General features: G+C 34.7%; 1 protein-coding gene across 1 annotated transcript in view; it reads right to left on the bottom strand.

Moving 5' to 3' along the window:
- The window catches only part of LOC145260694 (prospero homeobox protein 1-like), a 164,153-nt gene that overhangs the window by 132,754 nt on the left and 11,399 nt on the right, over positions 1-20,000 (bottom strand). Inside the window, exon 2 of the mRNA XM_080119095.1 lies at positions 8,541-10,665. Coding sequence (XP_079975221.1) covers positions 8,541-10,665 — 2,125 coding nt within the window. The remainder of the gene's footprint in view (positions 1-8,540; positions 10,666-20,000) is intronic.

A 20,000-nucleotide genomic window follows, 5' to 3' on the forward strand; every position in this document is an offset into this window, starting at 1 on the left:
TGCTTCGCACGGAGCTTTGTTGCGCACTCGGGTACCAAAATCTGTGGGCACCTTTCCAGTAAGTTGATGTTGTAAGAGCAACGATTGCATAAGGTGATTAACATTTTAACTACCTCTTGTAGTGACTGAAATTCAATCAGGAACTTCACAAAACATTTTCATCAAAAAGGAAGGTTACTTGATGTTACATAGTAAATTTTTCATTGAAGTAATTTTCAACTCTTGCTTAAATTTTATCTTGCACATTCAATACTAAAAACTTACCACAATCAGATCATGTCAGTTTTTCCTCATATCCATTTCTCGAACTTTTCACTGAAGAGCCTCAGGGTAAACTACATTTCTGCTGCTTTGATTTGGAGCCAGAATGTAGAGTTTTTCTGAACTTCCTGTCCGGCTGATGGAGACGTAGAACATACCGTGACTGAAGCAGTCTGATGTCAAGTCTACGCCAATGGTGTTAAATGTCTGACCTTGACTTTTGTTTATGCTCATTGCAAAACACACCTTCACAGGAAATTGGAGTCTCTGGAATTTAAATGGAAGTTCTGAGTCCGATGGAACTAAGGGGATCCTTGGCAGTAGAACGGTTTCGCCTTTGTAGGGACCACAGGAAATGGTGGCCTCAAGTACATTGGTGTGCAATCTGGTGATAACACATCTGGTTCCGTTTGTTGTTTTTGGCGGTTCCAAGGATCGAAGAATCATAATTGGCGATCCAATTTTGAGATTTAAAATGTGTGGAGGCATTCCAGATATCTCCAAAGAGTTTAAAAACTCCACAGGGTAGTGAACAGCTTCATATTCATTAGTAGCCGAATCAACTGACTTGTATTGCTTTGTGTCTCCTGGAAATTCATTCATTATTGAATTGTTCAAATGATTCACATTGCTGTTTAATGGCGAAATAATAGCCCTCTCAGCAAGCCAATCCGGTGATTTTCCATTGTTTTGCAGGTCTGGGTACACTTTGTCTTTCAGTTGCTTCTGATTACCGACACATTTACCAAGCGCAGTTGGAATCTTAATTGTGTCAGGTGAAGAAGTGATAGGAAACTGACCATTACCGATTTGGAGAAGCAATTTTGAGAAGTCTGCTGTAGCTGTGTTATCAGAGATATAGGCTCTCATATTAGTAGTCAGTCTCTTCACTATAACGTGCCTCCAGAGATAGGATTGTTTCAAACTTGCATTGACAATGTTAGCCCTTGTGGCATTTTTAACCACTGGGAGGATTTGACGGAAATCACCGCAAAATAAGGTTGGAATGCCACCCATGGGATTCTTGTTTCCTGTGATGTCTTGCAGTGTTCGGTCAATTGCTTCATAAGCACTCTTGTGCGTCATTGGGGCTTCGTCTACAATGATTGCAGAGGTGTCTCTAATTACATTTGCCAAGGCTGAGTTACCAGTAATTTTGCAAACTGGCTGATCCATTCGATGAGTATCCAAGGGTACTTTAAAAGTGCTGTGAAGAGTGCGGCCACCTTGTAGTAGAGTAGAAACAATGCCACTGGATGCTGTTGCAAGCACAATCTTTCTCATGGATCTAATCTTTGCAAGGATCAAATTGATTACAAAAGTCTTGCCCGTACCACCTGGAGCATCAAGAAACATCATGTTTTTGTTCATTTCACCTTGTGCTTCCAACATTGCCATGAATGAATTGTAAACTTCTCTTTGAGAATCGGTCAGTTTTTCTTGCATATTTTTTGCTTGTAGGGAAAGTTCTTCAAGATTATAAGTAACTTCACGTTGATACTCTCTCGCGAGTCTTTCATCTCTCCCTTGCGTTGGTGCAGGTAATCCATAGCTTGCCAATGGTTGACCGCACATAAGGAGAACTTTTTCTTCAATTAGACAAAGAGTTTTATTGTAGATGTCCTCATTAAAATCTGCTTCTGGATTGTTAACTTCTTGCCTGTATCTGTGAAGAATGTCTTCAGATATTACATCACGAAAAGCCATCCAGATCTCAAGAGGATTTCTTGGCTCACAGGCTGTTAAAATTATCACAAATAGGCTTCGCAAATTTGAAGGTGATTGAGTGGCACTTGCCTCTCCTACTGCTTGATGCAAGTGATGGTCATTTTCTAGAAGGCCTCGAGCAAGGCACGCTGCTCTGTATGTTTCAAACACCTGACCATTGTATGCTCGCAAATTTTGAAATGAAGTTGGACCAGCAACCTCATTGAGCAACAGGCGTAAGAAATAACACTCCCCTGCTTTTGGACTAATCGTGTAGATTCTCCCAATGCATGGTGCCTTCCATACATCATCATTTTCAGTACCTTCAACTTGTACCTCACGCATTCTTCTCATCCATTTCTTTGTCGATTTGTTCCAAGTGTAAAACTCAGGGACTTCTACGTATTTGAGACCCCTTGCAAAGTCATCCTCATGGCAGAGTTGAAAAAATGCTGTCAAAGTTGTGGCAGGCGGTGGACCTTGGGCTCGTTCCAGAGCAGTATCAGCTGAGAACATGACATGCTGCCCATTTTCAAGATGAACAGAAAGTTGTACAATTGGGGGGAAATGTTCATGGATGGGATGTTCCAATATCCTCCAGGCCGCCTCTGAACTGCCGACATACCTTGCATTCTGGAACTGCTGGATCTCATCCACAATGTGACTTTGTACTTGGCCTTGTTGGTTAGCTGCTCCATCAGTTCTTTGTAGTTCAAACACTGCTTGATCACATCCTTTATTCACGTATTTGAGGACATATTTGATGCTTTGGATCGAGCTGCAAATTTCTACGTTAATGTGAGCGTTGAACTGCTGAAGGAGGACCTTGTTGTACGGAACAATCCACTGGTTTGTTATTTCTTGATTAACATACCGACCATTTCTCTTCATCCTTATTGTACCAGTCTGGCCTCCATCTTCTGGTTTTCTTCGCCTGTACTTGGTCTTGGCCTTGCTCGGTACACTGAAGAAATTCTTTTGGGTATTTTTTGGAACATTTGTTGTCAATCGTACATGGACACTTTGGATTAAATGGTCCACAAGGTCCATGCACCATATGTGCCATCACTTTAGCATGAAGATCAGGATCTTCCTCTTTGTCAGGGATCTCTGCAGATATGCAGAGATCCATTTTTTCTGGTAGAAGTTTGTCCTCTGGGGCCTGCCAGGTGAGGATGTGTGCATGCGGCAGTCCTCTTTTTTGATATTCAATACTGTACAGGAAAGCCCTCAACCTGCCAAATCCTCCCTTTTTAATAAATTCAAGTAACTTTTTTAGCTTCTGCCTGAAAACCCTGGCAACAATATCTGGACGATCCTGAGGGTCTTGCCCTTGAAGACAATTTTCTGTAATTTCTGTCCACTTTGGATTTGTTGTGAACGTGATGAAGAGGTCGGCTCGGCCCATTCGCCGAACATATGCCATGGCATCACTTTGACGCTCAAACATGTATCGAGGGCCTCCTGTATAAGTTGCCGGAAGAACAACTCGTTGACCAAACTGTTCTGGATTCCCATCCTCCCTAAGAATTGAATCTCTCAAGTTGCTATAATTGTCAGCTCTCAGGGTCTGTTGCTCACGCCTCAGGAACTGTAAACGTTCTGTTTCAATCTTGCAGTACACATCCACCAGCCATTGTTGAAATAGCCTTCGGTACCAGAGAAAATAGTTTCCAGGCCGAGTCATTAAATGGTACGAATAAAATTGCTGTTGGGTAACTTTTCGCCCATTGGATGCCTTCATGTAGATGTTGTAAGATGGAGAACCATAGGGGTACATTAACGGGTACATTAAAGTATCGTAGAGGGGATGTAGTTCGGAGATCCATTTTAATGTATCATTTCTAAAACGCAAGACAATATCCCGGTTAGCTGTTGGTTCATTCTCCATTAATATTCCAATCTCATACGTTGTTGTTGGAGCATTGAATCGCCGTGGATGCTCTTCTTGCGGCCTTCGGTCTTCCCTTATGACAACTTTATGTTCTACCAAGTGTTCTTCTTCAATCCTCTCCTTTGTTGTTTTCAGCTGACAAATGAAGCTGTTGTTCTCATGTAAAAATTCAGTCAGACTTTGGAGAATGTCTCTATTGAGTCTACTGTCACGTCCCCGATTATGTAGTTCCTCTTCTAGACTATCCAAGAAGTAGACTTGAATAAACTTTGCTGTTTCATCTTCAGGTGGTAAAAGACTCCCAATCTGGTGGCAAACCTGGCCTCGAATTCTAAAAGAAGGATTCCACCCATGTACTGCCACAATTTTGTGACCAAATGATGTCATTGCAAAACAATTGTTATAACTGCGTAGATTTTGCAGAAAATCTTTAGAGATGGGACCATTGCCGGAGAGCAAATCTTGAAGCAACTGAGGCAGTGGTGGAAAGCTATCAAGCACAACTTTGCCAGAAGAACAACAACAACCAGGGGGTTCTCCTTTAAATTTTACAGCTGAGCAATGTTGACATACTTTGTCCATTTTTCCTATATCAGCTGTAGTGAGAGAGTCATTTTTGTTGTAGAGCAATCCTTTTCTATTGCAGTGTTCTATTTCATGGTGTCTCAAAGCAGTCATTCGTTGTCTAGCTGCCTCGTTTTCTGTCAATTGCTGGGGCAAAGTCATACTCTCTCTCCATGCAGCCTCTCGTTGTTGCCCTTGGTATAGGCGAAAGCTTCATTGGGTTTCCGATTCATTCTGATGTCGTTGAGCCACTCTCAACTGACCTTGTGTACGTCTACTTACCTCATATAATTCATTCGATCGTAATATTGCTTCTCTTTCCAGTGCATATCTTTGCCTTTCTTGAATTTCATCTTGTGATGAATTTAACCGCCTTACAGCATGTCTAGTTCTGTCAGCTTCACGTTGGGTTTCTCTTTCCAAATCTGACAGTCTTGCTCTCCTTTCTCTTTGACGTATCCTGTTAAGTTCTAGACGTCTTTCTCGATCTGGATTGTTTTCATTGGAGCGAACTGCAGCAACTCTTAGTCTATTAGCTTCCAATCTTTCCATTCTTTCTTCCTCACTTTCGTTTCTACTTCGTTTGGGTGGCATAATTTCGGTTTTAAACGGAATTGTTTAACGATATTAATGATTGTAAATTAATTAAGCGTAAAGGAAATGTATACTAACTGAAATGGACGAACTATAAATAATATTTCTGAATAGTACAATTATAAACAATTATATTGTACCTATTTACTATGCCTCCCCACGGGACAGAGTTAGACACCAGGGTCGTTTTTTAACGTGGAGAAAAGGTACAAAAATAAAAATTGTCTCAGTCGTGAAGGATTTCTCCTCCACCGAAAGAGAACAAGAAAATGAAGTGCAGCATCTGAAGAACAGATACTACACTTTGATCTTGACCAAAAGGAATGAATAAAAGCGACCTACGTGTGACTCATTACTTCCGGGTGTAAACGTCACAGTCTAAAAGTAATAATTAAAAAAAAAAAGTAAATGTAAAATAAATGTAATACCAACTTAGGTTAACTAAGTAAACAGTACAATTAAAACAGTTCTATTAAAACAAATAATTACTAAGATCTAGGTAATTGTTAGTCTCATTGTTATGGTTTTAAAGAAAAAAATGTGTAAAAAAGTTCTGCTTTTGTGAGTACGTGTATTTCTTTTAAATTACATAACCTTTTTATTTTATTATTTATATCTCTTTTAAATTTATATATTTTGTTAGTAAACTGGAAGAAATTCAGTTGAATAAAACCTTGTTCGTGTTCTTTACGTTAAACTCATATTTTTATAAAAGGTTCATCCGGTTTAAAGAAAGCACTAAGTTTAAATAAGACTGGAAATAACTAATTCAATATATAAATAGAAAAATGAAATAAATATAAGCTTTAAGTCTTAAGATAGTAATAATCAAAATGTAATAAATTATTTGTAGTTCAAATCTATGATAAGACAGGCTTTCGAAATAGGCTCGACCAGAAAGATTAAATTGGAACGAAATTATAATCTCCGTGCCATTTTCAAAACAACCCCACAAAAGTAACGGTATCCTGCAGTTGGTTAAAATGACAACGTTGGTTGTAAGAAAAATGTAAAAGAAAATGCGCTTATCTGTTTATTTTGACCTGTTTTATTTAATTAAAAAAAAATTGGCTATAACTGGAAGAGAGCGTTATGTTTTGGGGGTTGTTTAAAAAATAGAATGGAAATAAAGTTAGTTCCGTTTTAATTGTGTTTAATTGCGGCAAGCGCTAACAAAATCGAAAAATCACTGTTTACATTCGAAATGTTAACTTTTATAGGTTTACAGGTTTGCTGACAAGGCTGGGGGTGTTTAATACAATTATTTTACTAAATTGATTTTTTTCATTTAAAAATAAAATTATTTCTTTTTTAATAAAGTTTTATTTTAAAATATTTGTTTTTGTTTATTTATATAAAATTACGATAGTTGAATTGTATTCTTTCAATAATATTGGCAAGTAAAATATAAAAGATTAAAACGGAACGAAATTGAAATTTCCATTACATTTTCAATACAATCCCAAAACATAAAGCTTTCCTCGCAAATGAATTGTTTTGATAATATACGTAAAGTGAAATAAATCGAATATAAAATTAAATGAAAATATATTAAATAATTAAATGTTAAATAGATTTTGTAAATAGTACAGTTGAAATGATTAGAATATTTCCAATATGTAATAAGGTCGAGGTAATTAGTTAAAGAGATTTAATATAATGTGATATGCAAATGAGCATAAGTCATTCGATACGGGGGTGGTTTGTAGACTAGTATATAAAGAAATTAGGCAAAGATTCGTATATCTCCTATAACAGAAACATCCTAAAATGGGTTCTAATGTTTCTCTACCCGGAGAGATCTACCCTCTTACCTCCTTTATATTTCGTTGATGATGGAGAGCTGTACACACAGACCGAAACACACGAACCCTATTACTTTATAAAAATATAGATATATATTATATATTATATATATATTATATATTATATATATATTATATATTATATATATATTATATATTATATATATATATATTATATATTATATATATTATATATATATATATATATATATATATATAAATATAAAACGATGGAATGAGTTTTGAAGATTCAGCTTTTATTATCTACTGACATGTGTTTCGTCGTCTACAACTGATCAGAGTGGCTGAATCTAACGAGATTCGAAAAATACGCTTAAATATGATATTTTGATTTATGCATATTTTGTATTAATTATTATATTATATTTGACCCAATATATAGTAATGATTAAAAAGTTTTTTAAAAAATGACTCGAGCGCCAACACCGAGATTCGAAACCGAAACTACTAACTTACGATTTACTTTTTCCTTTGACATTAATGTTTGAACTATGAAGACATGTTTGCTGCAAGGCTAAAAATTGAAACATGAACCAATAGCTATTACGTAACGCATGCATATTCGTAATGCCGTCGTTTAACCTTCACCTGGAAAACCCCATATATTTAATTTTCACACTTTTGCACCGATTTTCCCCGGTTAAAATTCAAATATCAAAGTTTCACACGGCTTATATATATATATATATATATATATATATATATATATATATTCAGAAAGTTTAAATGAGATAAGTCATCGTTACCGTCGGTTTCAAACCTGATAATAGGGAATCGCTTTTGGTACCCATATCAAGCTCTCTTAAGCCGATACTCATCGGAGAAGAGATGAGTATCGGCTGAAAAAAGCTTGATACGGGTACCAAAAACGATCTCCTATTATCAGGTGAGTATCGGCTGAAGAAAGCTTGATATGGGTATCAAAAACTGTCCCTATTATCAGATTTGAAACCGACGGTACGGATGACTTATCTCAACTAAACTTATTGTAAAAAAAAAAAATAATACGCTTTTATTTTCGGAATCTTTCATTATCATAGAGCACTCTGCTGAAATCCTTTTTTTCCAAAAATCTAACTATATATATATATGTGTGTGTGTGTGTGTGTGTGTGTGTGTGTGTGTGTGTGTGTGTGTGTGTGTGTGTGTGTGTGTGTGTGTTATTTTATGTATCTATTTTTAATATTTACTTTGATAGTGCTGGATACATCAGTAGAGCTAGACTCATTAGCTACGATACATGGATATATAATTAACGAAGAATCTGATTTGCTGACTAGCAAATCAAATACACACGGGAATATATTACAATCTGAAGCAACATCGATTTTATGCAATAACCTGACGAATCCTAACGAGGATGAAAAACAGAAAATTCTGTGTAGCTTGATTATCATATATCTTTTCAAAACTTATATATATATATATATATATATATATATATATATATATAAAGATTAAAATTATGTCACACTGTAGAAAATATGAACTTTATGGGTGACTGTTTTGTATTTTTTATGTTTTAGCTCGACAAACTAACATGCATACAGACAGACAGACAGACAGACAGATGTCTGCCTTTTATATTATAGATTGAAAGAATATAAAAATGATTAAAAATAAAACAAACAATATATATTGAATGTAAAAAATAAAACAAAAATTCTTACTGTTCTTTTACAGCTTGAAAGGATATCATGGCCATTTGTCCGTCGGATTCTGTCTGTATGTCGTAGCTCTCCGATTTTAACATCATGTACGAATCTGATAAAGAGTTGGTGGTATTTCCCGGCGAGCCGTGGTCATCCAAAGGGGAGTGACCCGCCGAACGGGTCCCATCCAGATAGTTAGGCTCTCTATAATATCCAAGAATGTCCGAGTGTTGTAAACTAGGATTTGGAATGGCTACACTGGTAGGTAGCATTGGTGGTAAGATATGAGGAAATGACGTGGGTAGATGTTTCTCCAACTCGGACATGGCGGACGATACTTGCACACAATTATCCTGGAGTAAGGCACGGGCGGCTCGGGGTGACAGACGGGTGTCCGTTACTTTGGTACGTTTCTTCTTGGGTGTGTTCACGACCAACGACAGCGCTTCGGTTTGTTCAGGTTCGGAGTTATACACGGGAGAGGTGAGCACTTGAGATTGCGTGAAAAACGAAGACAACGATTGAGGGGTGGAATGATGAGGTGGCTGTGGGGGAAACGGAAGGGTACGGTTATGGGCTCGCTGGAGGTCAGGGGTGTTCCGACAGGTCGCAGCATCAAATATAGTCTGTTTATCGTGGACTCGCGGAAGGGCGTAGAATTCCGACGGGTAGTCAACGCTGTTGGTGGCGGGAGATTTTGATCGCTCTTTCGGGGGTTGATCTGGCGTTTTGCTTTGACTCGCCGAGTTTTCCAACGATTTGAGCGCTTGAGTCTGAACAAACCGGCTAAAAATGGCGTCGACTGCTTGGCTGATCTCCGATTTGAGCGATGTGGCCAAGTGCTGAACTTCGCAGTGTAAAGAAGACAAAGGGGTCGGCCGTTTGCTGACGATTTCTTGTTCTCTGACTAATTGACTCGCCTGGCTTATCAAATGAACCGGGTCGATATCTGAATTATCTAAGCCGATATTTTCCCGATTGTTCGAATTGATGTCGCCATTTAATTTAGACATTCTACTCGATGCCGATTGAGACAAAGATGCAGCACGGGAGTCTTCGCCATCATCGACTCCTTCGATCGGTCTGTCTGAATGTCGCTCAGCGTGATACAGAGCAGAGTACTTTCTCTGCATTTCATTGATTTGGTTTTTTAGTTCCATGATTTGGCGGTTGAAGTCGCCCTTCGTCATTTTGCGCATTTTTGAATCGCTGTGGTCAGGGCTGAGTTCATGCTGTTGCGGTTGGTGTTGTTTTCGCTTTTGCCGTCTCTGCTCCTGGATCGTCTGGCTATCACATATGCTGTGAGACGGCGAGTGGCGCATGCTCGTTATAATGTTCTCAACTCGGGCCCGTTTGGCCTCCTTAGTGTCCATAAATTGGAAACCGGCACCTGATAAGTGGGGTCCCGTTTTAACATCGTTGGCGTCGGTTTCTTCGTCGTTCGCTAGCTGCTCTATAGTACTCCCCCCGTCACTTTCGTCAGCAGAACCTTCGCTAGAGTGACAAGACAGTTTCTCCGTGTCGGACAAGCTGCTCTTCTGTTGTTGCGAAGTGTTTTTTAAAAGTTTCGTTATAAGGCCGCTGGAATCCTGTATCGCGTTACTTCCATTAAGCCTAGTTACATTGTTTTTGTTGTTGTTATTGTTATTGTTGTTGTTATTGGTGTTGTTATTGTTGTTGTTATTGTTAGCCAACTCTTGTAGTTGTTGTTTTTCCTTGTTTTGTAGGATCTCCCTTAAGAGCTGGGAGGTGTCAGATGTTGCAAGGTCAGGTTTTAAAAGTCCCATCCCATGCCTTGCTAAGACCATTGGAAGGTTGTCGGGGAACGGGTTTTCAACGATCCCTCGGCTGCCTTTAATGGTCGTCGTGGTGGCCCCCGAGGGCGAGTTCAACGGGGAACTGTACCTATCGTCCTCGCAGCTGTTTTCTAGCTGATACGAGTCGACCTCCGACGTTTCGATTGAGTGACCCCGTTCCTTACTCATCGAAGATTCATTGGTACAAGCCGGGTGTTTTAACCTCATTTGTTCCAGAGACCTATGGTACCGGTCTTCGAGTTGCTGCTTCATGTACACCGTCTTGCGCACTTCGTACCTGGCCAAGTCACTGTCATACCCTATCAAACGACTCGCAGCGGCCTGAATAAGCTTATCATATCCACTCATTCCTGAAAAGAGACAACGGGCAGATGCTAGAGGATCGAAAGCATATTAAAAAAGACAAACACAAAGAGATAGGTTAGAAGATGGGGGCACGTTGCGGAGAAAATCCGACAATCTGTCATAATAAACAAGAGATGGGAGAGAGAGGGCAGGAATCGGGGTCAGGGTACGTGAATGGGGAGACAAAAAATAAAGGTGTTCGCTGTGCAACAACAATGCTGTAGTATTTTTCGAATGATTTAAGTAGGAGGTATGTTTTAAATACGCGATAAATATAAGTGATAACGGATTAAACGCCAGACGTGAGCGCTTATCGCTGATCTGTTCAGGTCATACAAGCTACAATAGCATTAAATTACTGGCGGCAGGGATTAGCTGAACACACACAACAAAAAAATGTTTCTGGTTAAGTAAATAAATAGAAAAGGAGAATTTCAAACAAAAAGTATATTTGGATTTGAAACAATAACGCGCTATTATATACCGGAAAGAAGTTGTACAAACGATTCACTTCTTCTTAGGGTTGTTGTTGTTTTTATGTAAAAATCAAAATGGCGGAAATTTTTTTAGGGCGCTTTTTCAGAATAAAAAGGAAAATCGAAAGTTGAAAAATTTAATTTCTATTAAAAATTAATGTCATCGACTTAATTTTTATGTCAATTTCTATAAAAACACAATGGTATCTACTTAATTTTTATATTGGTTTCTGTTAAAAATTAATGTCATCGACTTAATTTTTATGTCAATTTCTGAAAAAAACGCAATGGTATCTACTTAATTTTTATGTTAATTTCTATTAAAAATTAATGTTATCGACTTAATTTTTATGTCAATTTCTGTAAAAAAAACACAATGGTATCTACTTAATTTTTATGTTAATTTCTATTAAAAATTAATGTTATTGATTTAATTTTTATGTCAATTTCTATGAAAAAAAAACGTTATCTACTTAATTTCATGTTAATTTACATTAAAAACCAACGTTATCTACTTAATTTTAGATTAATTTCCGATATAAATTAATGTTATCAACGTAATTGTTATGTTAATTTCAAGGGAAAGCAACCATATCTACTTAGTTGTCTCAATTAGTAACATATTACTGCATTATTACATAAAACGTGTTCTTTTCACGATTTCACAATCGATTGACCGCCATCTTTAGGGGGGGGGCTGTAACAAGACAGACTTCGGTTATTTACGCTGTTTATTCTGTTTATTATCAAAGTATAATTTGCATTTTTTTTTTTTTTTTCGAAAACTATTTTTATTAATAATCACTTTTTTTTTGTAATTGTGGATATGTTGCTTATTTCGACGTGACAATTAAATACGCGCCATTGGTTTTAATTGAAGAATTTCAATTAAAACCAATGGTACGTATAAGTACCATTGATAAGTATTCTGATTTTCGATTTTCCTTTTAATATAGAAGAAGAACCAAGTTCGATTTTTTATTATTAAGAAAATAATAAATTTACGATGATAAGTATTTTGATAAGTATTTTAAAATAAAAACTTACGATGATACGTATTTTGATTATTTTTATTAAGAAAATAAAAATTTACGATGATAAGTATTTTGATTTTCGATTTTCCTTTTAATATAAAAGAACCAAGTTCGATTTTTTTTTATTAAGAAAATAAAAGTTTACGATTTTTAATGATTTTAATAGTAAATTGGATTCATTACAAGGCTGATTTTGATCTCGCTAGTCGGAATTCAGCTGTCTCCCTCTTATTTTTAAAATATTATTTTATAAGTGTCTCGCTTTGTAATAAAATTTGATCAGTTTATATGAATTTTGGAATATGACATCGTTCTATGACGGGTACGAACATCATATAAAGATTTGCTTGTATATTTTTAAAATTAAGTCAAATTCCAAATAAAAACGAAAATATATTTCGATTTGAAACAATGCAATGCCATTATTTTTACTGCAAACTTGTAGAAACGATTCACGTTTCCTTAAGTTTTTTTTATGTAAAAAAAAAAATGGCGGAAAATAAATTATATCATTAGTTCATCAATGCCCTATTCACTTGCCTGCCTCCCCACGAGGACGAAGTTAGAGACAAAACCGGTTTTTAATGTGCGGGGAAAATCAACTCCAGAAAAAGGTCATGACTTTCGATTTGAATAAAAATTGACCCAGGATTTCCTGAGTTTCAATTTTTTTCTTAAGACACCTTAAGCTTAAATATTACACATTTTCTAAAATCAATATTATGTAATGAATTTAAGATCAAAATTGGAATACGGGTTCTACACTTAAGGTTTAGCAGCATTTATATCTTGATTTTAATCTTTGTAATGGCGCAGAAGAGTAATGCAAAATTGTTCGGTTTAGAGAATTTATTTTATCCGTCCCAGAACGGGTATTCTTCCAGTTTTTATAACAGTTTTTTAATGACGGTTTTTATAACTGTTTTTATGACGGTTTTTATTAACTGTTTTTTATGACGGTTTTCTTTACATACAAAAATGATGGAATTAGTTGGGGGGGTGGGGTAATTAAAAAAAATGTACCTGACATTTTCTTAACGGCAAACATTAAAATTAACAAAAGCATAAATAAATAAAACAAAATTAAAATATTAACAAAAACGATTTAGTATTAATAAATTTCACGCAATTAAAACTTTGAGCTATGGTCTTTTAATGACCTTTTCGAAGCCCTCGAGGGTAATAATAATTCGGGTCCTTTCCATTAAATGCTCGTCACGGGATATTTTCTCCGTAATATCTGTTGCTTCATTCTGATTACAATCCTCCGCGGCAATACCTCCTCCTAGAACAAGGAAGTAGTATATGTTGGTTCGTTATGATAATATCCTTCAAAGGATAATTTTCTCCTTTTAGGGGATAGCGTAGTATCTACTCTGTTGTCATTCAAAGGTGATCTCCGACATTAGCTTCTTATTTAGGAGATGAAGAGTTAGGATTTAGTTTGACTTAAGGGCTAGGGTGAAATTAAATATATTTTGAAAATAATCATTAGTGCAGGGAATATAAGAAAAATTACAAAAATCCTAAGAGACGGATTATCCTCAAAGTAATATATATATGTGTGTGTGTGTGTGTGTGTGTGTGTGTGTGTGTGTGTGTGTGTGTGTATTGAAGAAAAAATAAATATAGGAATATATGATTTTATTTGTCAGACACCATAGATAAAGAAAGGTAATAGCAGCTCTTTATGCCATGACATTTCGAAGACTAATGCTTCTCATCAGAAAAGGAGACGGAAGCACGGTTACGATATAGAGAAAAACGACATCTAGATACCTCAAGATAGAAATAGAAAAATAAAATCAAAGGAAGATACAGGATATATATATATATATATATATATATATATATATATATATATATATATATATATATATATATATATATAGAGAGAGAGAGAGAGAGAGAGAGAGAGAGAATAAAAAAGAACAAACCGTATTATGTGTTTATCAACGTTTCGTCTTTATTTTGAGACTTCCTCGAGGAAGTCTCGAAATAAAGACGAAACGTTGATGAACACATAATACGGTGTGTTCCTTTTTATTTTCTCTATTTTGTCGGAATACTATTTCCATCATATATATATATATATATATATATATATATATATATATATATTTTAATTTATCTTAAATTTATTATGCTATGCTCCAATCTCAAGTGTTAGGCTTCGTATATCCTGATAAATCCTATGTAATGACTTTCTCCGAATTCTTTGGATTATATATATATATATATATATATATATATATATATATATATATATATATATGTTAATTTGGCTATATTCCATGTTCCAAGGTTTTATTTATCTTAATCAATTCTTTTGACATATCAAACCTCTGGTATATATTTTTACATACCTGTTTCGTTTACATGGAACAATCAATATATGTATGTTAACATTGAATTTTTCCTTATGTATACTCATTAGAAAAAAAACAGATTTTTTTAAGAAAAGAAAGAAGCATGGCCATGTAACCTTGACAATTAAACGTATGGAATAACTTACTTCGTATGTTGTATTAAGTTATTTATATAAGCAATAAAAGGGCAAGTCTGATCCCTTTTTCAAAATTGAGAAGCCATCGTCTGCAATATATCGGAGAAAAGTGGCATAATACAATAAATTACTAAATCAGTTGCCCTCGATCGGAGCAATATTTTCGGCTCATTACGAGGACAAGAGAGTCCTAAAAGATATTATGAACGCAAAAGGACGTAATCATATGCCTTCAAATGTACGACTTGCCAAATTGGTTAAGACAAAAAATGACGAAGTGAAAAAACCCTAAATCTCCCTTCACATCGCTCTCGATTTAATGACCTTCTGCCTAATTTTATACCTTTACAATAAATCAAAAGTACTCAAAACTAATAAACAAATCAATATGAATTTTAGAACATATAGTCTCGGAAATACGGTAAGTAATATGGGCAGATTATTATTAATTATTGTTTTTGTTATACATCTACGGATTGAATATATATATATATATATATATATATATATATATATATATATATATATTATTTTTAAAAACAGTAATCTACGGACACGTGTGTTTCGAGGCCCAATCCCTCTTCAGCGTAGCTTGACTGTTGTTAGGATTCGAACCCCGGAACTTTATATATATATATATATATATATATATATATATATATATATATATATATATATATATATATTGGCTCTAACAATTCAAGTTTACAAACTGAATAATTTTGTAAATTTAAAGCAAGTGTATCAATACTAATATTTATAGGATAAACTAACCAGATGAAAAAGCTGAATATTCACAATAGATCATTTATTCAAGGAATTCAACTTAAAACTCTTTCAATTAGAATTTACCACAATGTATTATTCGACAAGGAATACAAGTTGAATAATTAAAAATGTCCTTATTCCATGAAGTGAATTTATTTTGCTAACTACTATTTTCCGCTGAGAATAAAAGCCATTCTTTGAAACTCCATGGAATAAGGAAATTTTTAAGTTTTCACCTTGTATTTTTTGTCGAATAATAAATTGTTGTAAATTTTAATTTGCAGAGTTTAAATCGAATTACTATACACACATATATATATATATATATATATATATACTCAACCTATATACTCAACGAATTCTTTATCTAGATTTGAAATTTGGTATATAGCATATTCAGGCATGTAGAAAATTGTTTAATTGATTTTCATCCGGATAAAACTGCTGCTAATGGGTCAAAATACGTGGAGGTCATCCAATTTTTATCTCTTTGTCAACTGTTTCACGAATGCGCATGCGTGAATGGTTCACATGAAAGATTCTTTATGTTAAAAATAAGTAGGTTTACAACACTTTTTAAAGATCTTATCATCATCTAATGGTTATCGTACTTGACGCACTCCCTTTATATTTTGGTTTCGATCTCAGCTTGAGTTGTTTTTTTGTTGTTTTTTACTTACAAGAAGTGAACGGCTTAGAAAAAACCGTAATACTCGCATGCACATGTCTCAGTTTCCGTATGTATTTAAATATAACATCTACGCGTATTTTACGACTGGGCAACGCCGGGCGGCTTGCTAATAAATTTAAACAAAAAAAAAAGTGCTTTTTTTTTTATTCCCCGGATGAAACTATTTTAATTGATGAGAGGAAGCGAGAAGAAAATAAAGTCTGACAGCCCCCCCCCCCCAACATCTGAAATAAATTCAATAATAAACCAACCACCCAAATAAAAAGAAAAACAGTGGATGGTCTAGTATTTTAAAAAGGGGGAGTACTAACTAATTTTTGTAGTTTATTTGAGTTTATCTTGAATAGGACAGCTTCTGGAGTGAATGTGTTATTGTGGTGACCGACATATTTCTAGTTAAGAGTAGGATAGACACTTTTAAGTATTTGAAACCAAGTATTACTAGCGACATCCATTATTCTTACACTTTTGAGTAACCTTGTGCCTAATTTGTTCATTATGTATTTTTATATTTTGTGCAAATAAATATTTCAAAAGTCAACCGTGAGCGTGTGTGTGTGTGTGTGTGTGTGTGTGTGTGTGTGTGTGTGTGTGTGTGTGTGTGTTTATCAAGATTTACATGAACAATTAATTATTGGAGTAATTTCATGATTATATAAATACAACTGCCAACATTGGCAAATACTGACGGAAGAATGTAACCTAATTTTATAAGACGTTTCTGAATTTTTTTAGATGGAGATTGGTTATTCGTATTATTTGGATTTTTCGCACTACTGTTTTGAGTGTGATTTTAATAACGTTTCGGTCAATGCAACCTCCGACCTTTTTGAGATGTATTTTGTTGAACTCGGAATTTGGATGGAATTTTGAACGGAACACTTTATTTACTTCACGGGGATAGCATGCTCTTGTTCCGTCAGCCATGACTGGATAGAGGTCCTAAGTAATTCGTAATTGTATTCTTCAGTCACCCACACTGAGAATTGAACCTTCAACCTTCAGGAGAATATCATTTTTTACAATTGACTTTTCCAATTATTCTAATCACTGCGCATCGACCGAAACGTTGTGAAAATCACAGTTAAGATGAGAAGAGTTAGTCCGATGAATCTAAATAATATGAATTTTATATATCGAGGCAAAACAACATTTATACTTTAATAAAAATTAATGATAGTTTTATAACATTCGGTTGAATTGATAACTTAATGATTAAACGATACCGTCAAAATTAAATTTAACTTTCAAAATCTATTCAAAAACATATAAAAAATCCTTACCCCCTCTCGCAAAAAAATGGGTTAGTATAAAAATGTAATAAAGTTATAAATGTTATGTAATAATGTAAAATAAACATATTTTATCCTATTAAAAAAATTATAATTATGAAATTTAATCCTCCGGAGTGCATTTCGATTTTCTCCTAAACAAGTTATTTTTTGTTAATGTTTGAAAAAGAAATTACTCCGTGACTCTTGGAAATGTTATAGAATTATAAATTTTATAATATTTATTTATATGTAGATGTAAAATAAACATGTTTTATCTTATCAAAAAAAAAAATTAATTATAAAATTTATTCCACCAGAGTGCATTTCGATTTTTTCCTAAACAAAATGTCTGGTTATATTTGAAAAAGAATTACTCTGTGACTCTTGGAAATGTTATAGAGTTATAAATGTTATAAAATTTATATGTCTAGGTAAAATAAACATATTTTATCTTATTAAAAAAAACAAATAATTATGAAATTTAATTCATAAGTGTGCATTTCCATTTTTTTCTAAACAAGCTATCTTTTGTTAATATTTGAAAAAAAAATACTGCGTGACTATTGAGAAATTGAAAGGAATTTGGAAGTATTTAAACTGTCGAGTAGAGAGTCAGTTAAACTGGCTTTTAATTTTTTTGACCAATCCTCATTTATTCAAAGATTAAAGGTTTTGGAAGCTTTTCAATCCAATAATTTTATAAATAAATATAGCAAAACTTAACAGAAATTTATGCAGTTCTATAACAATTTGGTTCAATTAACGATTTAATGGCCAAACGATGACGAAATAATTGATTTCAACCTTCACAATCATATCTTAAAAAATAATCATTTGGTAAAACTAAAAAAGGCATCCATATTATTTTGATTCTTCCGAGTACTGTTCCAATCTAAAGTATTATTTTCACAACGTTTCAGTCGATGTAACCTTCGACCTTCTTCATATGTATCTTATTGAACTCGGGAATCCGCAAGGACCAACGGCGTAAAGTAAAGGAGTACTAAGTGACGCTCTTCTGGAAGGAGAAGGTTCATTCCTCAGTGCAGACGATACTCAAAATACAATTGCGAATTACTTAAGACTTTTACCAGGTTATGGCTGACGGAACGAGAGCATGCTACCCCCGTAGCTTAAATAAAGAATTTCATTTGAAATTCCATGCAGATTCCCAAGTTCGACATAAAGATTCCCGAGTTCGACAACACACGCCTGAAGAAATTCGGAGGTTACATCGACCGAAACGTTGTGGAAACAATGCTCGAGATAAGAGCAGTGGTTTGAATAATCCAAATAACACGAATTATCAGTCCTCATGAATACGGTCATAAAATGCATACTATTAAGAAATAAAATCGAAACAAAACATGAGAGTAAAAAACATTCCCGGGCAGCATCAATTATGGACAGCTAGTTTGCCATGCCGACAAGAGCTGTTATAATCGGATTAAATAATTACTTAGGTAAAACATAGATAATGAGAATCATTTGCAATCAGAATTTAACCTGTAAGGATTAATTTCTGTGTAAAATAGAAAAGAGTTGTCGATATTAAATTTACTTATCTGAATGAATACGAAAGTTGGGCGCGTTTCTTGCACGAACGGGAAAATCAAAACGACATTCTTTCAATCTAATTCAACACGCCATCGTTTTTTTTTTTTTTTTTTGTTGTTTTTTCTATTAATATATTACTTACGTAAATGCAACATAAGCCGCAAGGTTAATTAATCTTCATAATTGTTTTAAAAAGGGACACTTGAGGATTTATCATTATACCTATTTACTATGCCTCCCCACGGGACAGAGTTAGACACCAGGGTCGTTTTTTAACGTGGAGAAAAGGTACAAAAATAAAAATTGTCTCAGTCGTGAAGGATTTCTCCTCCACCGAAAGAGAACAAGAAATAGAAGTGCAGCATCTGAAAAACAGATACTACACTTTGATCTTGACCAACAAACTTTCAATGTTTCTGAATTTATAAGATGAGGATTGGGTATTCGTTATTTGGATTTTTTCGGACTACTGTTCTCATCTTGAATATTATTTTCACAACGTTTCGGTTGATGTAACCTCCGACCTTTATGTGTATCTTTTAAAAATACGATTGCGAATTACTTAGGACCTCTATCCAGCCATGGCTGAGGGAACAAGAGTATGCTACCTCAATGAAGTAAATAAATGGTTCCGTTCGGAATTCCGTCCAAATTTCCGAGTTGGACAACATACACCTGAAGAAATTTGGAGGTTACATCGACCGAAACGTTGTGAAAATGACACTTAAGATGACGACAGTAGTCGGAAAAATTTTTAAATACGGAAACTGCAAGTGGTCAAATATGTGTGTGTGTGTGTGTGTGTGTGTGTGTGTGTGTGTGTGTGTGTGTGTGTGTGTGTGTGTGTGTGTGTGTAACCAACCGCAGTTACTCTTCTGTGTGTGGAAACTTATTTTAAAGCGTTTATTAACTTTGAAACAAAAGTAGTCAACTCTTAAATTAGAACAAGAAAAAATGGATTTCATTGGACGGTCCTCTGTTGAGTCCCAACAATCACTTAAAAATCGAAAAATAAGCAAAATATTAGTAGAAAA

Source organism: Euprymna scolopes, chromosome 36 (genome assembly GCF_053919585.1).
Source record: "Euprymna scolopes isolate OS-2025 chromosome 36, ASM5391958v1, whole genome shotgun sequence".
Classification (NCBI taxonomy): domain Eukaryota; kingdom Metazoa; phylum Mollusca; class Cephalopoda; order Sepiida; family Sepiolidae; genus Euprymna; species Euprymna scolopes.